The sequence below is a fragment of the Cylas formicarius genome, unplaced genomic scaffold (assembly GCF_029955315.1).
Source record: "Cylas formicarius isolate icCylForm1 unplaced genomic scaffold, icCylForm1.1 PGA_scaffold_10__41_contigs__length_53128322, whole genome shotgun sequence".
Taxonomy (NCBI): domain Eukaryota; kingdom Metazoa; phylum Arthropoda; class Insecta; order Coleoptera; family Brentidae; genus Cylas; species Cylas formicarius.
The window spans coordinates 36684242-36710422 of record NW_026844214.1 but is presented as its reverse complement, the minus strand read 5'-3'; the positions used below and the strand labels follow the sequence as shown (position 1 = coordinate 36710422).

Genomic DNA, 26181 nt, shown 5'->3' with positions numbered 1-26181 from the left:
TGCGAAGCATAAAACTAAGCCAATTTAGATATTGTGTTCTTTTTATTAGAAGAGTGTATTAGAACAGTTTGATTAATTTGTAGCACGGCAAAGGAGCGTTACCAGCTTTCTACCAAACCAAAATTTATCAAACATGATAATGTAAACTAAATCCGGGCAAATTTATTAGTTCATAATATGAGATTGAATAATGGAAATACAAAAATCAAATAAAAAATCTGTGGTTGATGCGAATATTGCGAATAACAGTATATTATCGAACAACTTTAATAAACTGCATTTTAGGTACGAGTTTCAATATGAACGAGCGGAGCGAGTGTTTAATAAACGAGTGACCGAACAAGTTTATCGACGTGTTATATATTATCCTGTTTCTATAACTATTAGATCAAACTATCATGCCTAAAATCTGCCGAAAACATCCGATCGCACCCAAACTCACGACTAAAATATCTGAAACGTCATAAATGATTCGCGATCATTTCGTTTTAAAGTGACACTTTCCGCACGCTTAAGTCGTATATATAATTGTAATTGGATATTTTGAGTAAGAAGTAGAAAATATATTAAAAAATTAATTGTTTTTTTTTTCAAAAGATCTACTACATATTATAACCAACGGAGTAAGGAAGTAATTTCATGATAAATCAGCAACTTTTAGGATGTAATTGTTATAATTACAATTATTAAACAATAAACAAAGGATAATTTACATGTTTAAGAATAAAAAAAATGAAATACTAATTCAAATGTTGTCAGATGGAATATGTTACAATATTTAAAGTGATAGGTATGGTTTGTTTCTTAATGATTGTCAAGCGTCCTGAGACTGGCAGTTGGACGGAGTTGATCTAACTGTACCGTAGTGTTTAATATTAGAATTATAGTTATAATTCCCGGCAGTGTTTGGTAAAGTTTGTTTTTGATAATGGCTAGTGTTTTTGTATTTTCTGTGTGTGTTACTGCGTTTTTTAAAAATCAAAAAAATATTTTTTCTCAATGTGTTCAAACCTCGTTGTTACCAAAACTCAAAATTCGGAGTTGCAAGAATACTGACTTAACCCGTGCGCGAGGATAAATGCGGCTTCCTCAGGTCGGCAAAGTAAAATACAGGAAGAAAATGAAGAATCAGGGTTTCGTTTCACCCATGGGTAAGAAAAAAATATGGAAAAAAAAAACTGAGATACGGAAAACAATAATAGTAAAATAAAGTGTAGAAACACTAAATATTGGAGCTGCATGTAACATCTTGAGAAACTAGTGCTAAAAGTCTAAGACTAAGCTAGGATGCCTAAATTATTATATGCAGCATAAATGGAACAATAATAAGATCGCTATGGTATATAGGCAATATGTTAAGAATTTTTAAGGATTTTGCCATGCCCAAATTTGTTCTTCACGGAATACATGATCATTTCAATAACACCGTAAATATTAGAAAATTGAAGATGCAACTAAACTGGATAAGACACTTGGAATAAAAAATATGATACAATATTATCGGATTTACATCCCTGCTCATCTGCAGCTCTGCTTGTTTATGAATTTACTAAGAATTAATAAAATTACAACACACTGATAAAATTGTAATGAATTTGTAAAATATGTGTAAATAGATACCTATTGAGAATGTTGGAGAAAATAGCATTAATTTCATAATTAAGTAGAGATTATTGTTGTGCTTATTGGTTGGCGGTATTAACAAAATTAAGTAGTTGTTTTATCAACCTGTGCATATAGAATATCTAGTATTTTGCTACGTTTTCCCGTAAGAAGCAACTACTTCGATTTCAGAAATGGTAAGTACATATCATTAAATAAAGTCAGTCCCAAGAACTAGAAAAAAAGACGTTCCTTACACTTGTTAACATTTTCTTGGAATCGTATCTGCTCATCTCCGCTGTCTTATAGAAAACATGAGCATGGGATATCTGGTTCGCCCCTCCCGCGTCATGCAACTCCGAGAACGAGTCAAATAAACAAGAGACACAATCGATGTTGGCCGACAACACAGCTGATTGGCTCACAAGGGACCGAAGGGGCAGGCATGAGCATCTGACGGCACGCCTCTGGAGATTTATGGAAACGGCGCGCAGAGGTAGGGATAAACGGTACGCATAGAGGGGAGAGAACGTTGCGTAAGTAAAATGTGGATTTTTACCTGAAACTCCAGGGGAAGAGCTCCAACGCTGCTGTCTGATCAATAAGCAGTAGCGGTTATAATTAGACTGAAAATGGTTAAAAGGGTGGAGAAAATGTGGTGAGGTGGATTAAAAATCGTCCCTTAGCTTGGCAAATTATTGTCGCAATAGCGAATATGTGAAATAATGTAATTGTAACAAAGTTTAACTAAAATTAATTTAATACAAAATAAATTTGTCCCGTTTAACAAATTTGTGAACGGTAACACGAGTGTAAAAATGTATGCTCTACATGAATTTCAGATAATGTTTTTTTTTACATAAACTTTTTTGTGCTTTAATTTTAATTTAATAACCTAAATATTGGCTGAGAATCATTAACGTTTTTGCTTTGATTTTCAACGTTGTTTCTTGTCGGGTAGAGTAGATATTGTACGAAGCAATATTTGAATTTTAAAGAATACGGCAAGATGTATAAATATTATCAAAACACTACATAGAAGATTTCTACGAATAAAAAGGAAAACCTCTGTATTAACTTGAGTTAGCAACAAGAGTAGCGGTTCCGGTGAATATTCTCTAAATAGATTAGCAAACTATACTTACCTAACCTACAAGTTAAGTTTCTTTTAATTGCTTATTGGGGGATTTTATAAATTATTTGTAGTTAGTATCTAGAATGTGTTTATATTTTTCCGAAACAAATAAGTTTATTATAAAAATCCAGGACCGAATTTCAAAAATCGAAGTTAATGTCTGTTCATAGATATAAGAAAGTGACTAACTGATACGAATTAAGCAGAGACCCGGGCAAGCTGTTAGAATGAAATATGGTCGAACAGCTCCGTACTTTGCTTAAAATTTAATTATTTGGGGTTTTGTTAGGAAAGATACTAAACAACAATTATTTATTTATGTATGTATTTATGTTTAAATCTAAAATAAAATTACAAATTATTTTTACTACCTACTTAAATTACTTAAAATTATTCACATAATATATGAGTATAACTATCGCTATGATCACCTATTCTAATTATTATTTGTTCTATATTATTTGCAATATGGATATACGATTGTTTCGCTTTTTCTATATCTTTAACAGAATTTGCCCAACTTTGTGGAGGGATGTTAAAAACTTCGGTTTCTATAAGTTTGAGGACACTGGAGTTAACACGGGGAAAACAATGTTACGACGAGTGGCAGATTTCAGTTGGTGCCAAACATGTTAAATGGGATTAAATATACAGTGGTAACGTGGAAGCCTTAAAACTGTATGCCCTAATTTTTTTGCATAATTACCACAGACGCATTCCTTTTGTAGGTTCAAGCTTTGTAGAACCTCAATTAATTGCTTTTTTGTATAATCTTCGTGAAAATAAATGTCGTTATTATACATGTAGTTTTGGATTTTTGCTTTTGTGTCACATGTCACTGTCTACTGTGATAACTTGCATTGTACATTACAATTACGCTATTAGGAGGAATGTTTGGAACTAGTTTGTTTTTAAATCAACTTTCAAATAAAGCAGCGGTGATGGTGATCCAGAGACGAATTTTTAATATTTTTCGCAGACAGAGAAAGTCCGTCCATTTGGAATCCAAAAATTTTTAGAGCCAGCATGCAAAATAGTTATTCTTTTACTTCTTTTTGATTGCGCGTTTGTTTTATACCTATAACTTGAGTCAACCCAACCCTTTTCGTCGAACCAGGTTTCATCCAAGTAAATAATTGGCCTTTGTTGTTCTCTGTAAATACTATTTTTTTCTAGATATTCCCGTCGCCATTTCTGAATTCTAAAAGATTCCATTAAAACTTGCCTTTTGTCAATTTTTTTAAATCTAAAATCCATGTGTTGAATATATTTCCATAATTTAGTTCAGCCACATTTAACACCGGTTTCATATTTTTCAAGCCTTCTAATTAAGATATCTAATGTAAGCACGCTTTGTTCCTCGTATAACTGGTAAATTTTACGCCGTATTATTGATCACTTTCATCTACATTCGAGAAAATGTTAGCACGCTTCTTTTTTTCCTCGCTGAAATAGGATTATTCGCAATTTTCCATACAGTTGATGTTGGAATTTTCGTCAATGTGGCCATTTCTTCTAAAGATGCGTGCTTGCTGGCACCACGTTCAATGAGAGTCAAATAAACATTGTTTATAACTTCCTTAGTCTCAATAAAAGTGTTTTCTACATTTGGGCGGGAGCATTTCCTGAGATACAGTAGACTCGCACATATTTTACATAATTCGCACACTATTCAACACACGCTGTACTACACACGAAATAAGAATGATTAATAAAAAACTTAAACTAAGTTGTATATCAAACCAAAGAATATTAAACACAGGTAAGTGTAAAACTATTTCTATTACGGACCACAATTTTACCTGAATTTAAATTCCGGAACTTTAGGTAATAATCTTGTTGCATTGTATATTAATGACCACCCTTGGATAATCCCATTCAAAAGCAATTGGTCACTTTCTTATATCTATGAACAGACTTTACCTATTGATACTTTATTGGAAACGAAACGCTGTAGAACGTTGTAGAACGGAAAAAATAATAAAACTTATAATCTCATTTGTTTTTAAACATACAATCGTATTTGTTTTTTGCTAAAATCAACCGATTTTTAGGTACTTGTAACAACGTAAAGTTTTTTATAAATCGCGTTGTAGATTTTAACAGTCATTGTAACTTTAACCGTTGCAGATATACCAATATTGTCCCTATGAATTGGTCGGGGCCTGGTATAGCTGAGATAGGTTTTTGAGTATTAAGAAAAATAATAATTGTAAGTGTTTTTCGAAATTCCACTGGAAATCAAAACATAGGAAACTAGATATGGCCTTTTTTATACGAAGGATACAACCAAAGAGTAAAAGTTGTAAATATATACTAACCTTTTCTTGTTGCATTTGTTGTTTCATCAAGATTGTCTTCTTTTTATCCTTGCATCGCTTGTTTTGGAACCAAACTCGTATCACCCGCGGACTCAATCCAGTCATTTCGACCAATTGTTCTTTCATCAGCGCATCAGGTCTTGGATTAGCAGCGTAGCAGGTCCTTAGGGTGTGCAGTTGTTTCTCATTGAGTACTGTACGAACTCGAGTCGGTTTGCCGTCTCCGCCACCGCCGACGCCACTTGTGCTACTTTTCCTGATACCGCCGCCCTTGTGGGAACCGCTTTCCGAACCCGAATCTACAAACCAAAAAGGAAAATTTCTGGGGAGTTATTAATGGCTGTTATAAGGGGTGTTTTTTTTCGATGTATAGAACTTTAAGTTGCAATAAAACAACGATTCGATTGATATGAATTTTATTTATCCGAAAGATAATCTTGTGGCATTACATTTTACATCTGAACATCTGTACATCTGTGGCTGTATTTCGGCAATAACACGGCGAATGTTGTCTTCCAAATGGTCAATGGTGGCTTATCCGCATAGACCAATGACTTTACATAGCCCCACAGAAAGTAGTCTAGCGGAGTTAAATCACAAGATATTGGAGGCCAATTCACAGGTCCAAAACGTGAAATTAGGCGGTTATCAAACGTGTCTTTCAATAAATCGATTGTGGCACGAGCTGTGTGACATGTTGCGCCGTCTTGTTGAAACCACATCTCCTGGCCATCATGGTTATTCAATTCAGGAATGAAAGAGTTAGTAATCATAGCTCTATACCGATCACCATTGACTGTAACGTTCTGGCCATCATCGTTTTTGAAGAAGTACGGACCAATGATTCCACCAGCCCATAAAGCGCACCAAACAGTCAGTTTTTCTGGATGTGACGGTGTTTCGACATACACTTGAGGATTAGCTTCGCTCCAAATGCGGCAGTTTTGTTTGTTGACGTAGCCATTCAACCAGAAGTGCGCTTCATCGCTAAACAAAATTGGCTTATGAAAATCGGGAACAACGGCAATCTCGTTTTGGACCCATTCGACGAATCTACGCCTTACTTGATGAATTCATGATGAATTGCCAAACCAAACTGAGAATAAATCACTTGACAGCTGTTAAATCGGTGGCCATCTTGAACAGTAATGCCAACTTAAAGTTCTATACATCGAAAAAAAAACACCCATTAAAAGCAGGTTATTAAGTAGAGAAATCATTTTCTAAAAATGTATTATATTCGGTATTATATTTCGATCTAGTGAAGAAAAAATTGTGTCAACGGTTTGCCATGTTTTTTACGCCCTCACTACAGGATAATTGAAAAAAGTGTAAATCTTTATGTTGTCTTGTGTGCCAAAGAATTATTAATTGCATTATAGAAATACCAGTCAAATATGGAGGGTCAAAAATTTTTAAATATTTGAAAACGACGATATTGTTAAAATTTTATTTTTTTATCATTTTTAGTGAGAACACGTATATATGGTTCCCTATACTCGATGTCTTGTTAGAAGTATATATGGAGAATAGAAAAAGATGGTCAGTTAAAAATTGGGTTGCGGTCATATGTTTTCTATTTTTAACACATTGCAGCCTTGACACATCTATGCGGACCAGACACCAATTGTATGTTATTATATCTTTGGATTTGATGAAAAATTCTGAAACTTTCTATGTAAATATGCTGTATATGAGGTATTTTGGTGATAAACGTTATTGTTCGGAATTTTGAGATAAAAATTTGAAATTTCGTGTGCGGCTTGCCAATGGGCTACTGTAAGATATTACGACATAAGATTTAAGGGTGTGCACATTTTGTAAAATATTCAAATGTAAATTAAACGTCCATGTTAAATGGAATCCCTTGTATTTCATTTAGGCAATTAAAAGAAAGGTTTATTCTTAAAACACAACAAACTAGAATACTGCAATTTTAAGTAGTTAAGCATGACCATATAGTTTGACAGTTCAAGTAGATACTACTAATTTGTGTTATTTTGATAGGGCGAATTCATATCAAACAACGATTTGTTTCATTTACTTTATATTCACGGTCAAGTGCAGCTTTGTGCAAATTTGACCCCGATGAAGCAAAAGAAGTTCACAAGAACAGTGACAAGCTTTAAAAACTATAATCTACTATAAAATTTACTCATATTTTCATGCGCCAATAAATAGTGATATAAACAATATTGTCAATAGATGCGTCAATACACTAAAACTTCTTCAACTCAACAACCATCAAGAAGTTCTAAAAAAGCGGTTAAACGATAGATTTTTACTCGTATTTTCATAATTTAATAATTTTTATCTCCAAAAGAAAGATTTACAATTTTTTATAGAATTCAAAAATATAATATAATAATTAAAAAAAAAGGAAGTTGGTGGATGTGTAGTTCAAGTAGGCCTCGTATGACTGCACCCTAATTTTTAAGTGGCCATATCTTTTCATTCATATACTCCAATTTTCTTGTCCTTTCTTTCTTCAGTTGCAGGATTTGCAATGACTTTGCATGTATTGTCTTTGGTGTACCTCGTTAGCAAAACCGACGCAGGAGGAATCCAGAAGTTTTGTAAAAAGTATTACATTAAACTGTGAAAGTTTCTTTGAAAAAAAAAAAGAAATATTGTTTATTGCCTAAAGTTATATGAATCATGAAGTTAAGTGAATCTTTTAAGTTCAACTATTGTTTGGGATTTAATTTTGTTATTTCTAAGAAAGGCAGCAAAGTTTCCAAAATAATAAATTAAATAAATAAATTCAAATAAAATAAAATAAATTTTATTAGTCAAATTAGGGATAATTAAACATTAACAACAACCCTTATTTAATTTAATTGCAATCACGTACCACATAGCACGATTGGTGGCCTCGGAAAATACTTTTTAGCGACTCCGAGCATATTCCTTTTACAGATAGAATAAAGAGTGTTAACCAGGAAATATTTGAATTTATTTTAAAGATTTAAAACATAACAACTCATTCTAACAATCGTTGTTGAAATCTAGGCATTTTTTACTCGGAGTGAAAAGAAGGTCCAGTTTGTAAAAGTTTATCAAAGTATGGAAAAGTCTTAAAAAGTAATTGTAAAAAAAATAATCAGTCAGCTCTTAACAAGAGTATCTTCTGTAAAATCTGTACTTGTCACACCATATGATAAAAACAAGACAAGTTTTACTGATGCAGGTATGTGGTGCGCAAGTTGTGATGTAGCTAGCACAAGGGCAAAAAGGGGCTTATGGGGAATTTCAAAGGAAAAGAGCAAAAAAAAGTTTAAGTTTTTGACTTCAATTATAATTGAGTAAGTTACAAGTTACAGTTCTCGATATATACAGTTACAAAATAATTTTACAGTGGCAATCAGTGGCGGCTCTTGGGGAAATTTTTAAGGTATTCTGCAATTCTTGCAAAAAAAAACTTACCTTAATCAACAACGAAGAATTATTAATTCCCTCAATTACTTGTTCACCACAAACGTCATAAACTGCAACAGACCATTCTGAATTTCTTTGGAAGCGTCCTTAAATATCGAAGAATTTTTTAGGTACTCACTTAGAGTTGTATCTAATTAAGCCGAAAAATTAATAAGTCCACGAAATATTCCGGGATTCTCGGAAGTTTCGCTCTTATTATGTTCCCGGAAAATCAATTAAAAACTCCGTAAAATTTAATACAATTACTAATTTTTGATAAAAATTTTTAGACACATTTTCATTGTGCTTGAATGTGGCTTTTAGAATTGACATGCCTTTTTGTTTTCACTTACTTAAATGCTCTAGATCTGTGACCCCTATTTCCGTCCAAGCTTTATCACTACCAAAAACTAAAATAAGTATAGAGCAATTTTTTTTGCACAAATCCATTCATTTTTTGAGTAAATGTCTACTAAATTTCCCTGTATAACTTTTTCCTCTACTACCAGTTTTTTCAATGGTAATATGTAGTAATGACCTACTTTTATTCGTGTTGATTAATTAATTAAACTAAAGACTACCTCCATAGTTCGCAGTGAATATAAATTGTCGCACACAATGCGAAAGCGAAATATTAGGAATTTAATTTTTGAACAAAGAAGATATTTTAGTTAGACTATTTGATAATGATTTTTTTCTGTAAATTCATAAATTTTTTGGCAGCTCTGCAGTACTACAGCCGCGCCAGGTAAACTTGGTTCTGGGCTGGTTCATAACTCGTTCAAGAATATTTTTGAGGTTTTTACTGTGTTTTTTTTTTTTAGATGCTATAGATTTATTATTTATTGCAGAAAATTCAACTGCCAGATGATTTTTCTACACTTTTTTTTTAAGTTATTGAAATCTTTAAAAGTTGCTTTAGTTAGTCAAAACTTTAGAGAATCGTCATAGCAGAATTGATCGAAAATAAGAGGTTTTCTTTCTTCACTTTCTTTAATATCACTAATAAAACCTATAATTTCACAAACTAAAAGCAACGATAAAAAAATCAGCTAAGGAAATAGCAACTCGGCCGCAACAAACACCATCGCACTGTCCCAGTTTTGTTTACTCTGATGGCTCTCCTATAATCAAAAGAGTCAATGTGAGGTCCCAACGGGATAAACCGGCAAAAGAAAGAGAACTACACACATCCTATAGCTATTGAAGTGTTTAAACGATGGCCGGGTCTTTCTCTAATGTTTGTATTGGCTTTATTTGGTTTAAAACCTCGAAGGACAGGGCATTTTTACCGTTTAAATATTTACTAGGGGCTTAACATCAAAGCTGTGTGAGCCGCTATGGGCCGATGGACTGACGGAAATCAAGCCCAATCGTTTGAAACTAACGAAACTTGGTAAAGACGGTTTCTATTCGGAAGAAGTCTTAACAATTTAGCTATCATATAAGTATACCCATTCGAAACGATAAATGAATCTAAATCATATCTATTTATCATATTATAATATTATATAAATTAATGGATTCTCGCTCTCCCTTACAAAAACTTTATAACATAATATCGCGATTTCTGAAACCTCCTGTACATCACAGAAGACATTATTCTGCATCTATCACCCATCGAAAATATCGGCTTTGTAATTATCCAAAAACAATTAAAATTAACTAGTAATATAGTATTTACAAAACTAGCTAGAAAGTGGTAAAAAAAATAAAAATAGGGGCTGCCGCTACTTTCTGATGCAACAGGCAACATTGCTGTAATAAACAAAACCTTAGCTATACGTGAACAAATTTTCATCAAATTCTTTTTTTCGCTTTCCTAAAACCCTCCATGTTAGTTAAAATTCTCATCTATCAGAATACCTTCAAAATGAGATTAAAACATATATTCTGAGGATGGTGGAATCTTAAAGATATTGTCTTATGGGGATTTAAAAACAAACTTTTACTGTTAAACCAGTTTTTCACGTTGCTCAACATATCGTTGCATTTATTCTAGATTAAAAAATGACAATGGAAGTGTGATCAGCATATAGCGTGAAAGATGAATTTGCAGAAATAGCAACATCATTGGTATGAGTGCAAATAGGAGATGATCTAAAACTCATGGCTGCACAGTAAAAAATGCATCTAATACTATTTAAATATACAATATAATGTGCCACCTATTATGTGTTTTTTATCATATCGCTAAAAAAATTTTTGTTTCCCATCCGAGCATGTAAAAATAATTATAAATAGTATTTCCAGTACATTTTACACCATTTTACTTTGTATAAAATAAAGTAAAATGATTAAAAGAATCAGTAAAATAATGTGATTCATTTAAATTATTGTAATAATACATGGCGTATTCTGCAAATCTTCTCCCTCCATAAGGAATTATAGGAAACGGACGCGTGATGCGACGCGGTCAATCATTAATACGGAAAACAATCACCCCATCTTTATAGTTCTCCGACTTAAAAACGTGTTAATACCGCTGCTATTCTGTTTGTATATTAAAATACTGCTTATTGACGGGATTTTGCGGGCTTATTACCTAGTTTACAAATCTACTAAGGTAAGTACAATGTTAACTGTTATTTTTGTGGTAGTAAGTTTTCTTCTGTTCGAAAATACAATTTGTATCAGCATTTTCATAGAAAAAATTGTAAAAAATTTCGATGTATGTGCAAAATGGTGTTTTCGAATTATAATGCTTTTAATTTCCATATTAGGCGTGCTCATATTATTATTTGCGGGCAAGATAGTAGCCTAGAGGTCCATTATTATAGTTATTATTTTTGTACTCTCAATGTAATTACCAGACAATTACATTAAAAGATTATAAAAAATATTTCTATATCCATTTAGATAAAGGTAAATCATTGAACTGTTCATTTCGTTGCAAGAAAACTTCGATTTTTAGCAAGAAAAATGCATTAAGGGTACATTTTTATAGCGAACATTCAGAAAACACAGTTACTCACTGAAAAACTAATAAGGTTTATTTAGATAAACAGCACACGTTACATTCGGAGGAAAATATTGAAGATAACCTTAAAAATATGGGAAATATAGTTTTTGAAAAAGATATTATCAATATTCAATTATTATATTTAAATTTGTTTGCTAATTTTTATTTAATGTTGGAAACTAAATACTTACCGAGTAAAAACTCTATTCGGTTTTTAATATCAGCAATCGGTGATATTGGAAATTTACTGTTTCATTAATATTAGTAATCCAACTGATGGAATTTTAAGAAATACATTTTCAAGGGAAAAAATTACAAAAGCAATTTAAATTATGTTAGTCCTTCTAAAATGTTACTTGAATCAGGAAATCAAAAATCATATTATTATTATATTGCCATATTGGAAACAATTAAGCAGTTATGTCAAAACAGATTGAACAAATATTTGTAAATCCAAAATCTAATAACTTTTCTTATTATGACATTACTAACCAATAATATAACTTTAAAATTAATAGTTTATTACGATGCTATTGAAATTTGCAAGCCATTAGGTAATGAAAAAGAGAATATAAGTTTGTAGGCCTTTATATGACGTTAGCAAATATTCATCCATTTCTCAGATCAAAAATCGATCACATTTAATTAGTAAGTTTTTTCTATTAACGAGAAGCGAAAAAATTTGGATTAAATATTGTCTTTAAACCTCTAATTAATGATATGAAAAAACTTGAGGAACAGGGAATTTCTATTAAAAATAATATTGTAATAAAGGGTTCTTTAATATCAGTCGTTAGCGACAATTTAGATAGTCACCAAATTGGGGGATATGCAGAAAATTTTAAAACTGATAATTATTTTTGTAGGTACTGTTATGAAACAAATTTTGAAAATATGCCATTAAATATTTACAAGTATAGAGATATTGTTTTCTGAATCAAAGGAAGTCAATAGGGTTTATAATTTAAGGTTACGATTGTTTATTTACAGGAATCTGACGACACTAAATTGATTCCCGAAACAGCAAGTCCATCAATAGTGCTTAAAAAACGTAATTTTTCTTTTTTATATATAAATGAGGACACCCATGCATGACAGCTCTATGCTGATTATACCGTAGTATCGTCATCAAATTGAATTATTTGTATTACATTGTATACAAAATAATTACTAATCTATTCTCAAAAAATTAACTGCAGAGCAAGATTCCATTACATATTTGTTAACTCCCAGAAATAATTAAATCGTCTCTTACTACTTATTCATACCGTTGCAATATTTCATCTACCAGCATTGTAACTTAAATTACTATTTCAATATTACTTAAAGTTATTAAGAAAAATAATTTTCATTTTCATGATAGGTTTAAAGTATTTGATGTTTTAAATACCTATTCTTACTGTTCTCTTTAATTTCACTTTATATAACATACAGAGCAACCATATAATTTTTTTATTTATAAAGGGGTTTTTACCATTTTTCTAAATAAATGAACAAGAGGGAAACTGGTGTAGCGGTGCAGAAGAGTAAAATAATTTCCGTTGTTAAATAGAGCACTCTGTGTTTAAAATCATAATATACAGATTTTACCCGTTCTAATTGGTTGTATATTAAAAGCTCACAACGTCCTTCGATTAAATTAAAAAGCTGTTTTTTTAAGGATCCATTTAAGACTTATTGGAATTCGAGATTATGGTGGAGCAAACCAGGGTAGCTAAAGGGGAATTTTTGACTTTTCCAGACTCATTATTAACAATGTTTATAGCCTATTTTACAATATCTTGTTGAAATTTGTTCAACATTAGAATTTATTGAAATATATTTTTTTAATCCACCCAGAAATTGGACACGGTCTAAAAAAATACGAAATGCAAAGTTCTTAATTTTCTACATAAAATTTGTAAATAAATATGTGGTACATAAATATACGATTAAATAGTATCTTGTAGCCCAAAGAAAAAACAAATTGGCGCCATTTATTTTTTCTTAAGAGGTTCGTATACTTTGTGCATAATTTTTTTTGATAACCCCTTGGTTTTGTCAAATATTTGATTGTAAATGAAGGATCAAAATGTATGTCATACAAGAGTTGGTCCCTTAATTTTTTTTTGTAGAATATTAGTTATACATTTTGTCTTCAGATATCGTTAATAAATAGATATCAGTTAATAACGATAATGTTATGTATACTATATTTTAAAAATAAATATTTATTTAGTTTTTATGTTTTTATTTATATTTACTTAATTTTTTTCTGTGTACACGGTTTTCGAATATATTTTTGCACCACGCCTATATAGATCCGAAATAGGTTAATTGGTGGGGTGCAATAATATATGGGAAAACCCTGTACATTCTCCTCTGTTACTTCATATAAAGATTCCATATTTTTACATGACGCTCTGGTAAATGACGAAGGATGGTAGAAGGTAGAAACTACATAGCAAAATCTAAAAGTACGTAATCCATATGGTAATTTCTCATATCTTTTACGCATCACATATTATTTTAATTGGCAGCACTGGTAAATTTTCATTTTAGTATAACAACTATGTAATATTTTGTGAAAATCCAATATCCAAGTTTCGAAGTATTTAGGTTGTGTACATTACGTGGATATGATGTTAATATTTTATTGTATATCCATGGCATTATATTACCAATGAAGGTTATGGCAATTTTACATACATATACTGTGTGTGGAATACCTATATCAATATCAACTACAGAAGAATTAATATGACGACAGGGATTATCTTTGTCACTAAAAATATTGACAAATTGAATGCGTATCTGCAAAAAGGATTCTAGCCAGTTAAGAACAATATCTGCAATCCCATATGATGGCAACTCCTTTAAAAGAGTGAGGCGATCAATACAGTCAAACGCCCTACGGAGATCAAAAAAGAGCCCAATAGGGCACTCTCCCGATTTCAGGCTTTTCATTACATTACCGCAAAACGATGTCACTGCCATTATAGACGACGTTCCACCGCGAAATCCAAATTGGTCTAAATTCCCTTACCTTTCATTTTAATTTTTTGTGTAATACTACAACTCTATATTTGTTATGTATACTTGAAAATGATGGTGCATGTTTATATAAGAGCAATGTTTACATTAAAATGGCAGATTTCTTTCATATTTCAAATGAAGTCATTCTGGAAATATTAATAGATACTATTTACAACTTAATTGTCCAAAATTTTGGCTAAAATTCACTAAAGGTAATATCTTGCATACATTCGCAAATACATAGGCCTGCGACAGAGTAGAACAGATACAAAAATCGGTGTATAAGTTGAGACAGACCTATTAGCATTTTCTCAGTTTTAATTAGATAAGATGCCTAATATTATTACAGTAATAGAGAACTAAGTTTGGAAGTTTTAAGATTAAATCAGTAACGATTTTGAGTTTTACTGTTTATTCTTCGATGTTGCCAAGTTTATTGTTCTAGGCAACCAAAACTAACCAGTTCCGGACACACTGTAACTGCGTATGCCTTTTGATATAAAATTCACAGAGGTGTTCGGAATCATGGGGGTACTCTCGAGTGGCCATCGTTTCACGCCCTTCTAATTCCAAGACTAATCCATCTTGAACGGTAATGGACCAGACTCCCCACGTCCGAAACTAGCCGAAAGATTAGCGGATTTAATTTGTCGTAATCGCTGTAGTCGTGAGCATACATAATCAAAGGAACATTATTTGTATTACACCAAGTGCGAGTTTGTCCGAAAAACATTTAAGCTCGGGATTAAAACATGGATTAAGCGAAAATTCGCAGCGGGAAAGTAAGTGAATTTTAAATTGAAAAAAAAAAAGGATGCAGAATCAAATACAAATTCAATGACAATAACGACAATCCAATGCCATTTTAGTTAGATCAGCCGTCATTTATTTATTTATTGCTAAATTAAACAGCATATTTTGATAGGCGCAAAAATATTTCGTGATTTCACGCGATACGGCAAAGAATATTTTTAAGAGTATATTGTGCAACAAGTGTGGTAAATGGCATTTGATTCACAAGTTGATTTTACACAAGCGGAGCGAGTGATTAATAAACGACGACCGATAGTTTTTGGGTACATTTATGCAAAACAACACAAATACAGGGTTATTATTTTCGGTGTATAGAACTTTAAGTTGGCATTACTGTTCAAGATGGCGACCTATTTAACAGCTGTCAAGTGATTTATTCTCAGTTTGGTTTGGTTTGAACAACGCTTGCAAATAGTGCAATTTTATTTCGAAAATAATGGTTCCGTGCGGAATACGTATCGCGCACTATGTCCATTTTATCGTCGACAAAATCTTTCATCAGAGCAGTTTTTGCACCACGTTTACTCTTATTGATAACTTGCGTCCCGAGAGACGCCGTACGGTGCGAACAGAAAAAGCTATTGCTGCTGTAGAGCCTACCATTGAGGAAGACCCGAATGAGTCCATCCGCCATCGAGCACAAGAATTGATCTGTTTCCATCCACTTTATGGAAGATTTTGCGGAAAGATCTTGGTTTACTTGCTTACAAAATCCAACTCGTGCAAGAATTGAAGCCAAACGATCATCAAGTAAGGCGTAGATTCGTCGGTTGGGCCCAAAACGAGATTGCCGTTGTGCCCGATTTTCATAAGCGAATTTTGTTTAGCGATGAGGCGCACTTCTGGTTGAATGGCTACGTCAACAAACAAAACTGCCGCATTTGGAACGAAGCCAATCCTCAATTGTATGTCGAAACACCGTTACATCCAGAAAAACTGACTGTTTGGTGCGCTTTATGGGCTGGTGAAATCATTGGTCCGTACTTCTTCAAAAACGATAATGGCCAGAACGTTACAGTCAATGGTGATCGTATAGAGCTATGATTACTAACTCTTTCATTTCTGAATTGACATGTCACACAGCTCGTGCCACAATCGATTTATTGAAAGACACGTTTGGTGATCGCTTAATTTCACGTTTTGGACCTGTGAATTGGTCCCCAAGATCTTGTGATTTTACACCGCTAGACTACTTTCTGTGGGGCTATGTAAACTTATTGGTCTATGCGGATAAGCCGCAAACGCTTGACCATTTGGAAGACAACATTCGCCGTATTATTGCCGATATACGGCGGCAAATGTTGGAAAAAGTCATCGAAAATTGGACGTCCAGATTGGACTACATCCGCGCCAGCCGTGGCGGTCATATGCCAGAAATCATATTTAAAATGTAATGCCACAAGATTATCTTTTGGATAAATAAAATTCGCAAATGGCACAAAGTGCAGTTTAGTGTCTAAATTTTTGGGGTTTAGGAAAATGTCATAGTTGTTACAGTTAAAACGGTTAATAGACGAAAAAGCATCGTATCGATTTGCTCCCGTCTTCTCTTAGAATGACGAGATATAAAGCGATGTTAAGTTGAAAAAGATAATACAGAATAAAATTTGGTTCGTTGGAAACGATATGATTTGTAAAACACAGTATATTTCCTCTATGTTTTGTTTTTCAGCATCCTTTATCCAACTTAAAAGTTGGCTCAAAAGAAAACATTTTGTTTACTTCGCATACATTTGCCCAGCTATGATTAGCTTAAAGTCCCCCAAATATTATATCAGACCGATTGTGGTGAAAAGGAGGATCGATCCAATTATTCTAATACTATAGCACGTATAGTCGATAAAACACTAAAAAAGAGATATTTAAAATACTACCTACGCTAGTACGCTTGTGAAAATATTTTCAAAATCAAACACCAAAAATGGTAGAATGAGTTTTAGGTATTTGCCAGTTTCTCGAAATTTGTGGAAGATCCTGTGCATAAAATATATTAATTTATATGTACCAATGAAGGAAATACCAATAGACTAATATGCGCCGTTAAAAAAAATGTCGCAAAAGTCCAAGAAAAATCAATTTTGACCATTCTTGGGCATTTTGCTTCTAAAGAGCGATTTCCTTACTCATTACACGAATACTCATTTTCCTAGAGCGTTTGATGAGGTCTAGGCATATTTTAAGAAAATACTGCCGTACAAATGTCACACCCAAACTGATTGAAGATATGCTGGTTGTTGAATTCCTCAAGGTCAACCTGATTAAAAACGATATTTTAAATGTTGAACATTTTTTTCACGGTTGCTTCATAAGTTCCTGTATAGCTACAGGAATAGTAGCCATAAGACCATAATAGATCCTTTACGATCTTTCCAAATATTCTGGTTTTCTGGACAGCATCAAATATTTTTAAACATTAATTCACTTTTTGATATTTTCGAAGTAAAATTTTCGATGTGCTTTTGGTGTGCTGTTCCTCCATATATTTACGCTACTAAACTTGCTAAATAATAAATTTGTCTCGCATGGTTCGTACATGATCTATTTTCGACATATCCTAATCTAATTCGAAGTATTTATCTTTTAGAAAAAAATCTTCTAATTTCGTGGAAGTGGGTTTCTTACCGGACATGCACCCCAACTCAGTCGAGTTGCTGTGATTATTGTTGCTTAAACTTGTGTTGTTGTTACTCTCCGCAGCACCGGGATGAGGTGTCGCAGGTCCCGATGACGTCCCTCCGCTGTTTCCCTTCTGGCCTTCAATAACGTCATGGTCCTCTTTGCAGTAAAGTGTACCCCCGTCTCTAAGCGCGAACTCGTCTCCCGGCACCAAACGTCTCGCGCACTGACAACACCGGAAACATTCTATGTGATAAATTTTACTCTTGGCGCGCATCACAAAGTCGTTCTTACTAAAGAAATTGCCACATTTGTCACATTTGGTGCCGAACAACCTGCAAAAAAAATGCAAGTGTTCACTAATTCAAAATGGCTTTGTAGCGGTATGTAAGTTAAACGAAGTTACAGATACATGATATATAGAGTGTCCAGTATAAGATGATGTACATCGGAAACTGTAACAGATAATCGAGCTTTGTTTTATTACGTAGATACAGGGTGAAAAAGGAAAACGTCCATATAGAAGCTGAATTGTTCAAATTTTCATATGAGTAAAATGATACGGCGATGCTAAAAATGGCGTCAAGAAAATTAGGACCTACTATGTTGCATACGGGCGAAGTCAACTTTTGTTTGTCTTATGGGCGCCATATTGAATTTCTAAATTTTCAAAATCCTCTTTAAAAATGCTTTTCGACCATGTCTAACACATTTATGCTTGGTGAAGATAAATTTGGAAATATATTAAAAATAAGATCTTAGAAAATTTGGTCTTGCAAAGCGCGGTTAAGACACTTCGTATATCTTTACGTCAGATTGAAGAGACAACAGGTGTTGCTCGGTCATCAGCGAATGGTATTTTAAAGCGTCATAGATATTATCCTTATCGTGAACGGCTGTGACAGAGACTTGTGTAACTGTTAAAAGAATGGCATTTTAGCAGTGGTTTATTCAGAAAAATAACGAAATTCGAAATTTTTTTTTAAAAAACCTTTGGTAGGATGAGTGTCAATTTACAAATTGTGGACTCTTTAATCGTAAGAATACTGCGCATGAAGTTAGGCATCAAGTGAGGTGGGGATTTAACGTTTGGTTTGGTATTCTGGGAACCCACAAAATTGGACCATATTTTTTCGATGACAACTTAAATTCTGAGAGATATTTAAAATTTTTCAAACAAAACGGCGCACCGCTGCACAGATTATTATGAACTTTTTAGATGCAGAATTTCCCAACAGGTGAATAAGCCACCTGAGATCAGTCAGATGGCCTGTGAGATTCCCAGACATAACACCCCTTGATTTCTTTGTATGTGGTCACATCGAAAATCAAGTATACGGTAGGTCCTATGAAAACGTTGAAGGATTAAGAGAAGCTGGTACAGAAGCTGTTAACAGTTTTGAGAAGATGTATGTTATGCGTGCTACAAAACGGAGAATTATTTTTTGCGATATTATTGTAAGATTCAGTGTTTTTTTTTGTGCATTAAAGAACTAAAGAACCTTTAATGGTAGGTATGAAAATTTTACTGACTTCTTTTCTCGATCTTCTCTCTCAATTTTATTGACTCCTTTCTTGTCCACTCATTATTTAAATGTGTTTTAAAATTGAATAGCAATATTAAAACCTACTATCCTGAAATCTTATTTTTGTCATTTTTCCGAATTTATTTGACTAAACATAAATGTGTTGCACATCGTTGAAAAGCATCTTATAAAAAGGATTTTGAAAATGTAGACATCCAATATGACGCCGATAAGAAATAGAAAAGTTGAATTCGGCCGTACGCAACATAGTAGGCTTATTTTTTTTTGAAGTTGTTTTTAAGATCGCTGTGTCCTTTTAGCACTAACATAAAAATTTAAATATTTCAGCTCCTATAATAAGAAAAACGTGATGTTTCAAAAATGGACATTTTATTTTTTTATACTGTATCTACGTAAGGGTATCGACGCTATATCTCTTACAGTTTCCAATATCCCCATGTATATCATCTTATACACGGGCACAATGAATATACAGGGTGATTTGTAGGCGAGTCTTCAAACTTTATTGCAAAACAGATTATATACTTACATTAATACATTAATAATAATAATAATATCCTACATACCTTACATTAATATACAACATACCCCTTCAAAGTTTAAATTTTATTCTGAATAAATTGGTAATAAAAATTGGTTTTAGGTTTTTTGATATTACAATTGCCAACTTGAAACTTATTTGGACGTTTCTGTTAGAGGCCGCTAGTTTCGCCATATTAGTTAAATGAATCGATTCAATTATTCAATTTTTTAGCTGTCGATTTGTTGTTAAATATGTTTAATGTTTTATAGAAAAAGTACTCCCGTTTAGGCTGTTTAAGTCCGTTTTTTTAATAAATACATAAAAGATGATAAGGTATGGGGACAATGTTTATTAATAATAATTTTGGTATTAGCAATAAGAAAAACTTGGTGTACGCTAAAGGAGTAAGTTCTTGGCAGGAGTTGCAGCAGCAAACACAAGGAAGCGCGAATACCTTTAGAAACAATGTAGAAGTTTTTTAACATTCAAAGACATTTAAGAGAATATATTGTAAAATGCATTGAAATAAACGTATGATTTTTACCATTATCAAAATTGTTATTGGTAAATATTGTTTTTATTGCTTCCCGCACCGCATCTTCCAAGTATTTATAAAAAAATCTGAAAAAATACTTTGAACTTTTTATAACTTCCAAATAAGTCAAAAATCGATTAACATAAAGGGCCTAAACAAGAGTACCTTTTCTATGAAAAATTGAGCATTCTTTCAGATTTTTATCAGGTTATGATTCGATTTATCTAAATAATATAGTAAAACTAGCGCCCTCTACGAACTGCTTATTTTTATTTTTTATTATTATACTAGAAAAACCTTCTCAATTAATAAGAAAATTCTGAATAAAATTTAAACTTTGAACGCCCGGTATCTTCGAAAAAAAAGCGACATTTGTATGAGGCATGTTGAGTTCAATCATAATATTTTAGTGAACAGTATCTTCAGTTTAGTGATTAATGAATCACCCTGTATATATACATTGCAAAATTTTCTATGTGTAAGAGATGGGAATTATTTATGCGCAATATTTCCTGCATGTCCGATAACCTAAAGTACGTTAGTCATGTGACCAATGCGATTGCGGAAAATTTGAAAATTTTGACCTATTTTATTGCATCTAGTTGCCTATGGTATTTATAAATGACAGATAATTTATTCAGGTAGCCAATCGTCGTATTTCGTGTGAATTTAGATGTTTTATGACTGCATTGATCACTTTATCGGCTTGACATTGGTTCAGATTTTATTACTAAGAGTGAGAATAAGAGTTACAATTTGTGGATATCTAAAAACACGGGTGCAACACCTAGACATAATAACAATAACATATATAATAATTATAATGTATAAGATTTTTAAAAATTTATGGAACTCGAAAAGTAAATTATTATTCATGCTACAACAACTAATTAATTAAAATTGAAAGTAAATTAAAAATGAAGAAAAGCATGTCGATGATACTTTTGTTATTTGGCCTCATGGTCATGAGTCACTGAACCCAGAATTAAAACACCTTACTTCTACTTTTCTCTCTAATAATTTCCACATTAAAGATATTAAGCGTTCCATCACTTCATCACAACCTTCCAATAGCAATGAGGCCGAAAGCAATCCTACACTTGGCACTGTGGTCCTTCCATACATTCAAAATATCACTGACCACATATCAAAATGCCAGGAGTTTACAGCATTCCATGCATATGAGGCCAAAAATACTTTTTAGAAACCGGACGAAAAACCTGAACTAGGCTCCAAGAACACGAAAGCGCTTTACGACGAGCTGTTGCCGAACACAATCACGAAACTGGACATAAAATTTTAATCAATAAAACTAAAATTCTTGCATGTAATCAGTTCTTCTACCAACGAAAAATCTGAGAGTCTATAGAAATCTATAAACAACCTAACCTAAGCAACCTAAGCAGGTACAGAGTAAAATACGAGCCAGTTTCAGTCAAGCTCTGAAGAAGCCAACAGGATGATTGGCGAAACGTCAGCAAGTTCGACTCAGCAAAAACCGACGCAGAAGAAATCCAGAAGTTTTGTAAAACGCATTTCCAGACATTTACATATCCTTTTCTTGAAACTATTGCTAACTGTGGATTAAATTTGCGGGATTACAGTGTTCAAAGCGCATCTCATTTTTCTGGTGTGGTTAGAAGCGTGTTGTAAACAATGTTTCCCCATAGAAAGAAGGCTAGTGGTGTTAAGTAAGAGGATCTGGAAGGAGAGGAGGATGTGTTTCAATCCACATTTTTCCAAAATTGACATTTAGAATGGCCAAACGCTTAGTTTAATTGCACGTTTCAAATAATACACGACATAAATTACAAAAAATAATACCCCTATACCGAAATCAGACAAAACTGACGGCCTAAATAAATTATCTGCCATTTGCAAATTCCATAGGTAACGAGATTCAATAAAACCAAACCCAACTAATACCAAATGGCGTCAAAAACCAAAAACATCCTAACACCATTCCATTTAATTTAATCAACTTTAAAGCTACTTAAAGTTATTATTAGACTATGATCAATTTTTGGTCACGCTGCATAAGACGCGATTTTTTTATGATTGAGATATCTATTGTTGCAAACTACTGAAAATTTTGCTGATATAATTTGCATATTTCTTAGGAATTTAAGAAATTAAAATTAGGTTGTATTTAAAAAAACTTATTTAAAAAACCTTGAGACTTAGGTATCATAAACCTCATCGAAACACAGACTTATTTTGATCATAATCATCATAATATAGGTGATTTTCCATTAAAATGATAGAAGATCGATAGTTTTGCCACTTCTGGGAAAACTTGTATAAGTGTCAAACTAATTTCCCAATCTTGTATTTTTCAAGCCTTGTATTTTAGCTACAATATTCCGCGCCATATAAGGTATAACCCTGTAGAGTATGTAGGTTTTATTTGTACATGGTATTTTTTAATTACGGAAAACTAGAGTAGAGATTATTTATTGAAATTAGTTCTTGACCGTAAAGTGACAATTTCAAAATCTTAAAGCAAATTAAATATTTGTTAAAGATTTTACCACGAGATTACATTTCTCGACAAGGAATTCTTTATTTCTCTAAAGATTATATACGGTCAAGTAACATTAAAAACCATCATGTCCTTTCGAGTCAAAATTGTGTTCTTTTATATCAAAGTAATCAACTAATTAAAAATCATTTAATGCATATTTTTTGTTATCCTAGATCAAAATATTGAATCGTGAATAAATATTAGAATTAAGACATATGTCCTTATAATTAGTAAGTATGAATACACTCAAATCAAGCAATTGGTAAATTTTTGTTAATATAATATTCATATTTGACATAAAGGCGTTTCACTTTAGTTTAAAATATCCTTTTTATCCATGGGTAAACAATTTCAACAAAACTTTGAGAGTTGACACAATTCTCTACCATATTATGAAGGAAACAATGAACTTTAATACGAGATCTCTATAGCATAGGGAATCGATTCCTTATAGTTTTCCTAACCCAATTCAAGGTGGTCGCCAGGTGTTTCGTTCTTCTAAAACCGACAAGAACTCAGGGAAATGGAATTAAATTTCACGAAGTGCCACACACAAGCACAAGTCGCAGGTCGTCTCAAAATTAGTCAAATGAGTGACACGGTAGACGACATTGTTGACAAAAAACATATGTTAGTACTTCAGACGATATTTTCTTTTCATTGCGATGCGATGTATTGAACTCGTGGCCAGTTTTCAATTTTGGCAAAAATAACTTGAAAATAAATTCCGCTTGTCCAGCGAAAGATATTTAGTGTTATCATTTATTGATTGCTCACATGCTCACTATGATATTATTAATTAATCTGCAAGAAACATATATTTTTTTAAGGTACCTAAAATTGAACTCATCTGTCAATATAGATACATGTAGAGGTACAGTTATTCCACGGTCAAGTCCGTTTAAAACTTAAAATAGTTTTAGTTCAATTCTAATTAAAAAGAACTATGGTCCGCAAGGCCCAAAAAATGCCATCTGCCTTAGCTCATTTGGTGGGTGGAATGAATTAGCGAAGAGCATAGTTGGATCTGCGAAATTGCTGACTTGAGTGGTGTTGATTTTGTAGGATGGGACATGTAAAGGTAAAGATAGGGAAAAGTTTGAAGTCCGCCTGCTTTATTCAGCATGAAAGGGATGATATGTTGAGTGTGTCACAAAGTAGTGCATAATGAAAGTCTTCATCGTGAAGATCCTTATAGTTCATCCAAACTAATATCTTTCTGTTTCCAATAAAATGGAGCAGTAAGAGAGTAAACAATAACATTTTACTTACTTTACATAATCCCTTTTGCAGTAAGTTTTGCCGTCTCTGACGAAGCAGGTACATGTCTCGTCGAGAAACATTCTGCATTCCTGACATTTTAGACACGCTGCGTGCCATTCGAGGTCTGGTGCCACCCTGAGGATGTACTGGTCGTGAATTTGGTTACCACAACCGATGCAATGGCTTAGTCTCCGAGACTTTTCTGAAAATGCAAAAATATCATGGGAGTAAACACTATCATCTTGATTTTACATTGTTTGAGTAAAATTATATTATATTTATATATGTCGGAAAATGAGAAAATTTATTTCTTATTTTATTTCATGAGTTTATCTATCTATGATAATCTTGTCATTAATATAAACTTTATTTCTGTAAGTGCTGTCTATAATAAGTACATTATGTACACACAACAAATTATGCAGTATCTAATATTTATGCTGCCTGAAGATATAAACATCACGCTTCGATAAATATATAGACTTCTTAAAATATTATTAATAACAAAAATTTATCCAAATTGCTACGTTAACCAGATTAATAAAATGTTAATAGGAAAGTGAACCTAACATTGTAAGTAAATAAAAGAAAATGTGTTCCGAGTCCAGTGAATTTCTAATTGGTAACAAGCACTCTTATTTAATTATAAACATAATTTTGCATTCAATTATAATTTTTTACGATATATTGTCGTCGTTTTCCCCCGATTTGGACTAGCTGACTAATGTTGCGTTTCATGTCTATTTGACACATATATGCGAACTTTTTTTAGAGAAAATTTAGGTGAAATTTAGGACAGAATTCATTTTATCGAAGTTATTGCAAAAAAAGAATTCCTAATTAAGAAGGTAAATATACGAGGCAATTATTGGTAATCTATAAATGAAATATAACATTATTTCAACAATATGTGGGAGCATTATTTTTGAAAGTTAATGCAACACAAAAATAAGTCGCTGTTTTTCTTTTAATTGTCATATTGTTTCGATGCGATGTTCAAAAGGTAAATATTCCGAATATTAAACCTTTTTCCTAAACGAAATATTATTTATTTTTTGGCGGCGTGATGAGTTTGTTTAGGGATGAAAATTATATCAGCAATTTAATTTTACGGGACAAGTCACAAAACGAGAGTCAGTCAGAAATCTACTGGTGGATATTACACAAGTATACCTACTAATCAATATTTTTCAATCGAAACGTAGCCCTTCTAACATCTTGTTTATTTATATGCGATATAGTTCTATTATGATACGTGTTGCGGAGGTGTCAAATAGAAGGTGATAGAAGATAGAGGTGTTTTAAATTTCTGTCCGTACTTTTATATTAGTTCAAGTTCTAGAACTAGGTGGAACACGGTTGTCTCAATTTCAACAACAAGTGACGGTGCAAAAATATTTGGGTATTTGAGAAACGGGTATAGGTGAAATATTAAAATATTAATAATACAAATGTTTTGATTTAAAAAAGGCGAATGCATAAATTGAGTACAGAGTAAAAATTTGGATTGGATTACATTGAAGAACTGGGGGGAAACTGCTGATCGTACTTGAAAGAGATATATTACGCATACATCGCTTTGGAATCAAAATCGTTTCCAAATACATGTACGGTCACCGTCAGAACCGATAAATCAATCTTTCGAACCGCCAATTCATATCTACATCTCGTCACGCTCAGTAAGTACGCAATCGTCAAAGAGGTATAATAACCTTAACATAAGCAAAAAGCTTTTAAATTTTATTGGGAACGAATTCCGCATCGAGCTCCTTTCGATGATTGATATAAAAATAAACTCTATTAAGCCATCAAGCATATACATAAATATGAATCAGTTTATGGAAATAAAGTTGTCGATCTTGCTCGGATAAGTACCCCAAATATAAATAATTTACATTTGTTCTTTAC

At 32.5% G+C, this 26181-nt stretch overlaps 1 protein-coding gene across 1 annotated transcript in view; it reads right to left on the bottom strand.

Moving 5' to 3' along the window:
- Positions 1 to 26181, bottom strand: part of LOC132705856 (insulin gene enhancer protein ISL-1) — a 68040-nt gene that overhangs the window by 7184 nt on the left and 34675 nt on the right. The window contains 3 exon segments of the mRNA XM_060676787.1: positions 5059 to 5357; positions 17888 to 18216; positions 24283 to 24475. Of these exon segments, the coding sequence (XP_060532770.1) occupies positions 5059 to 5357; positions 17888 to 18216; positions 24283 to 24475 (821 nt within the window).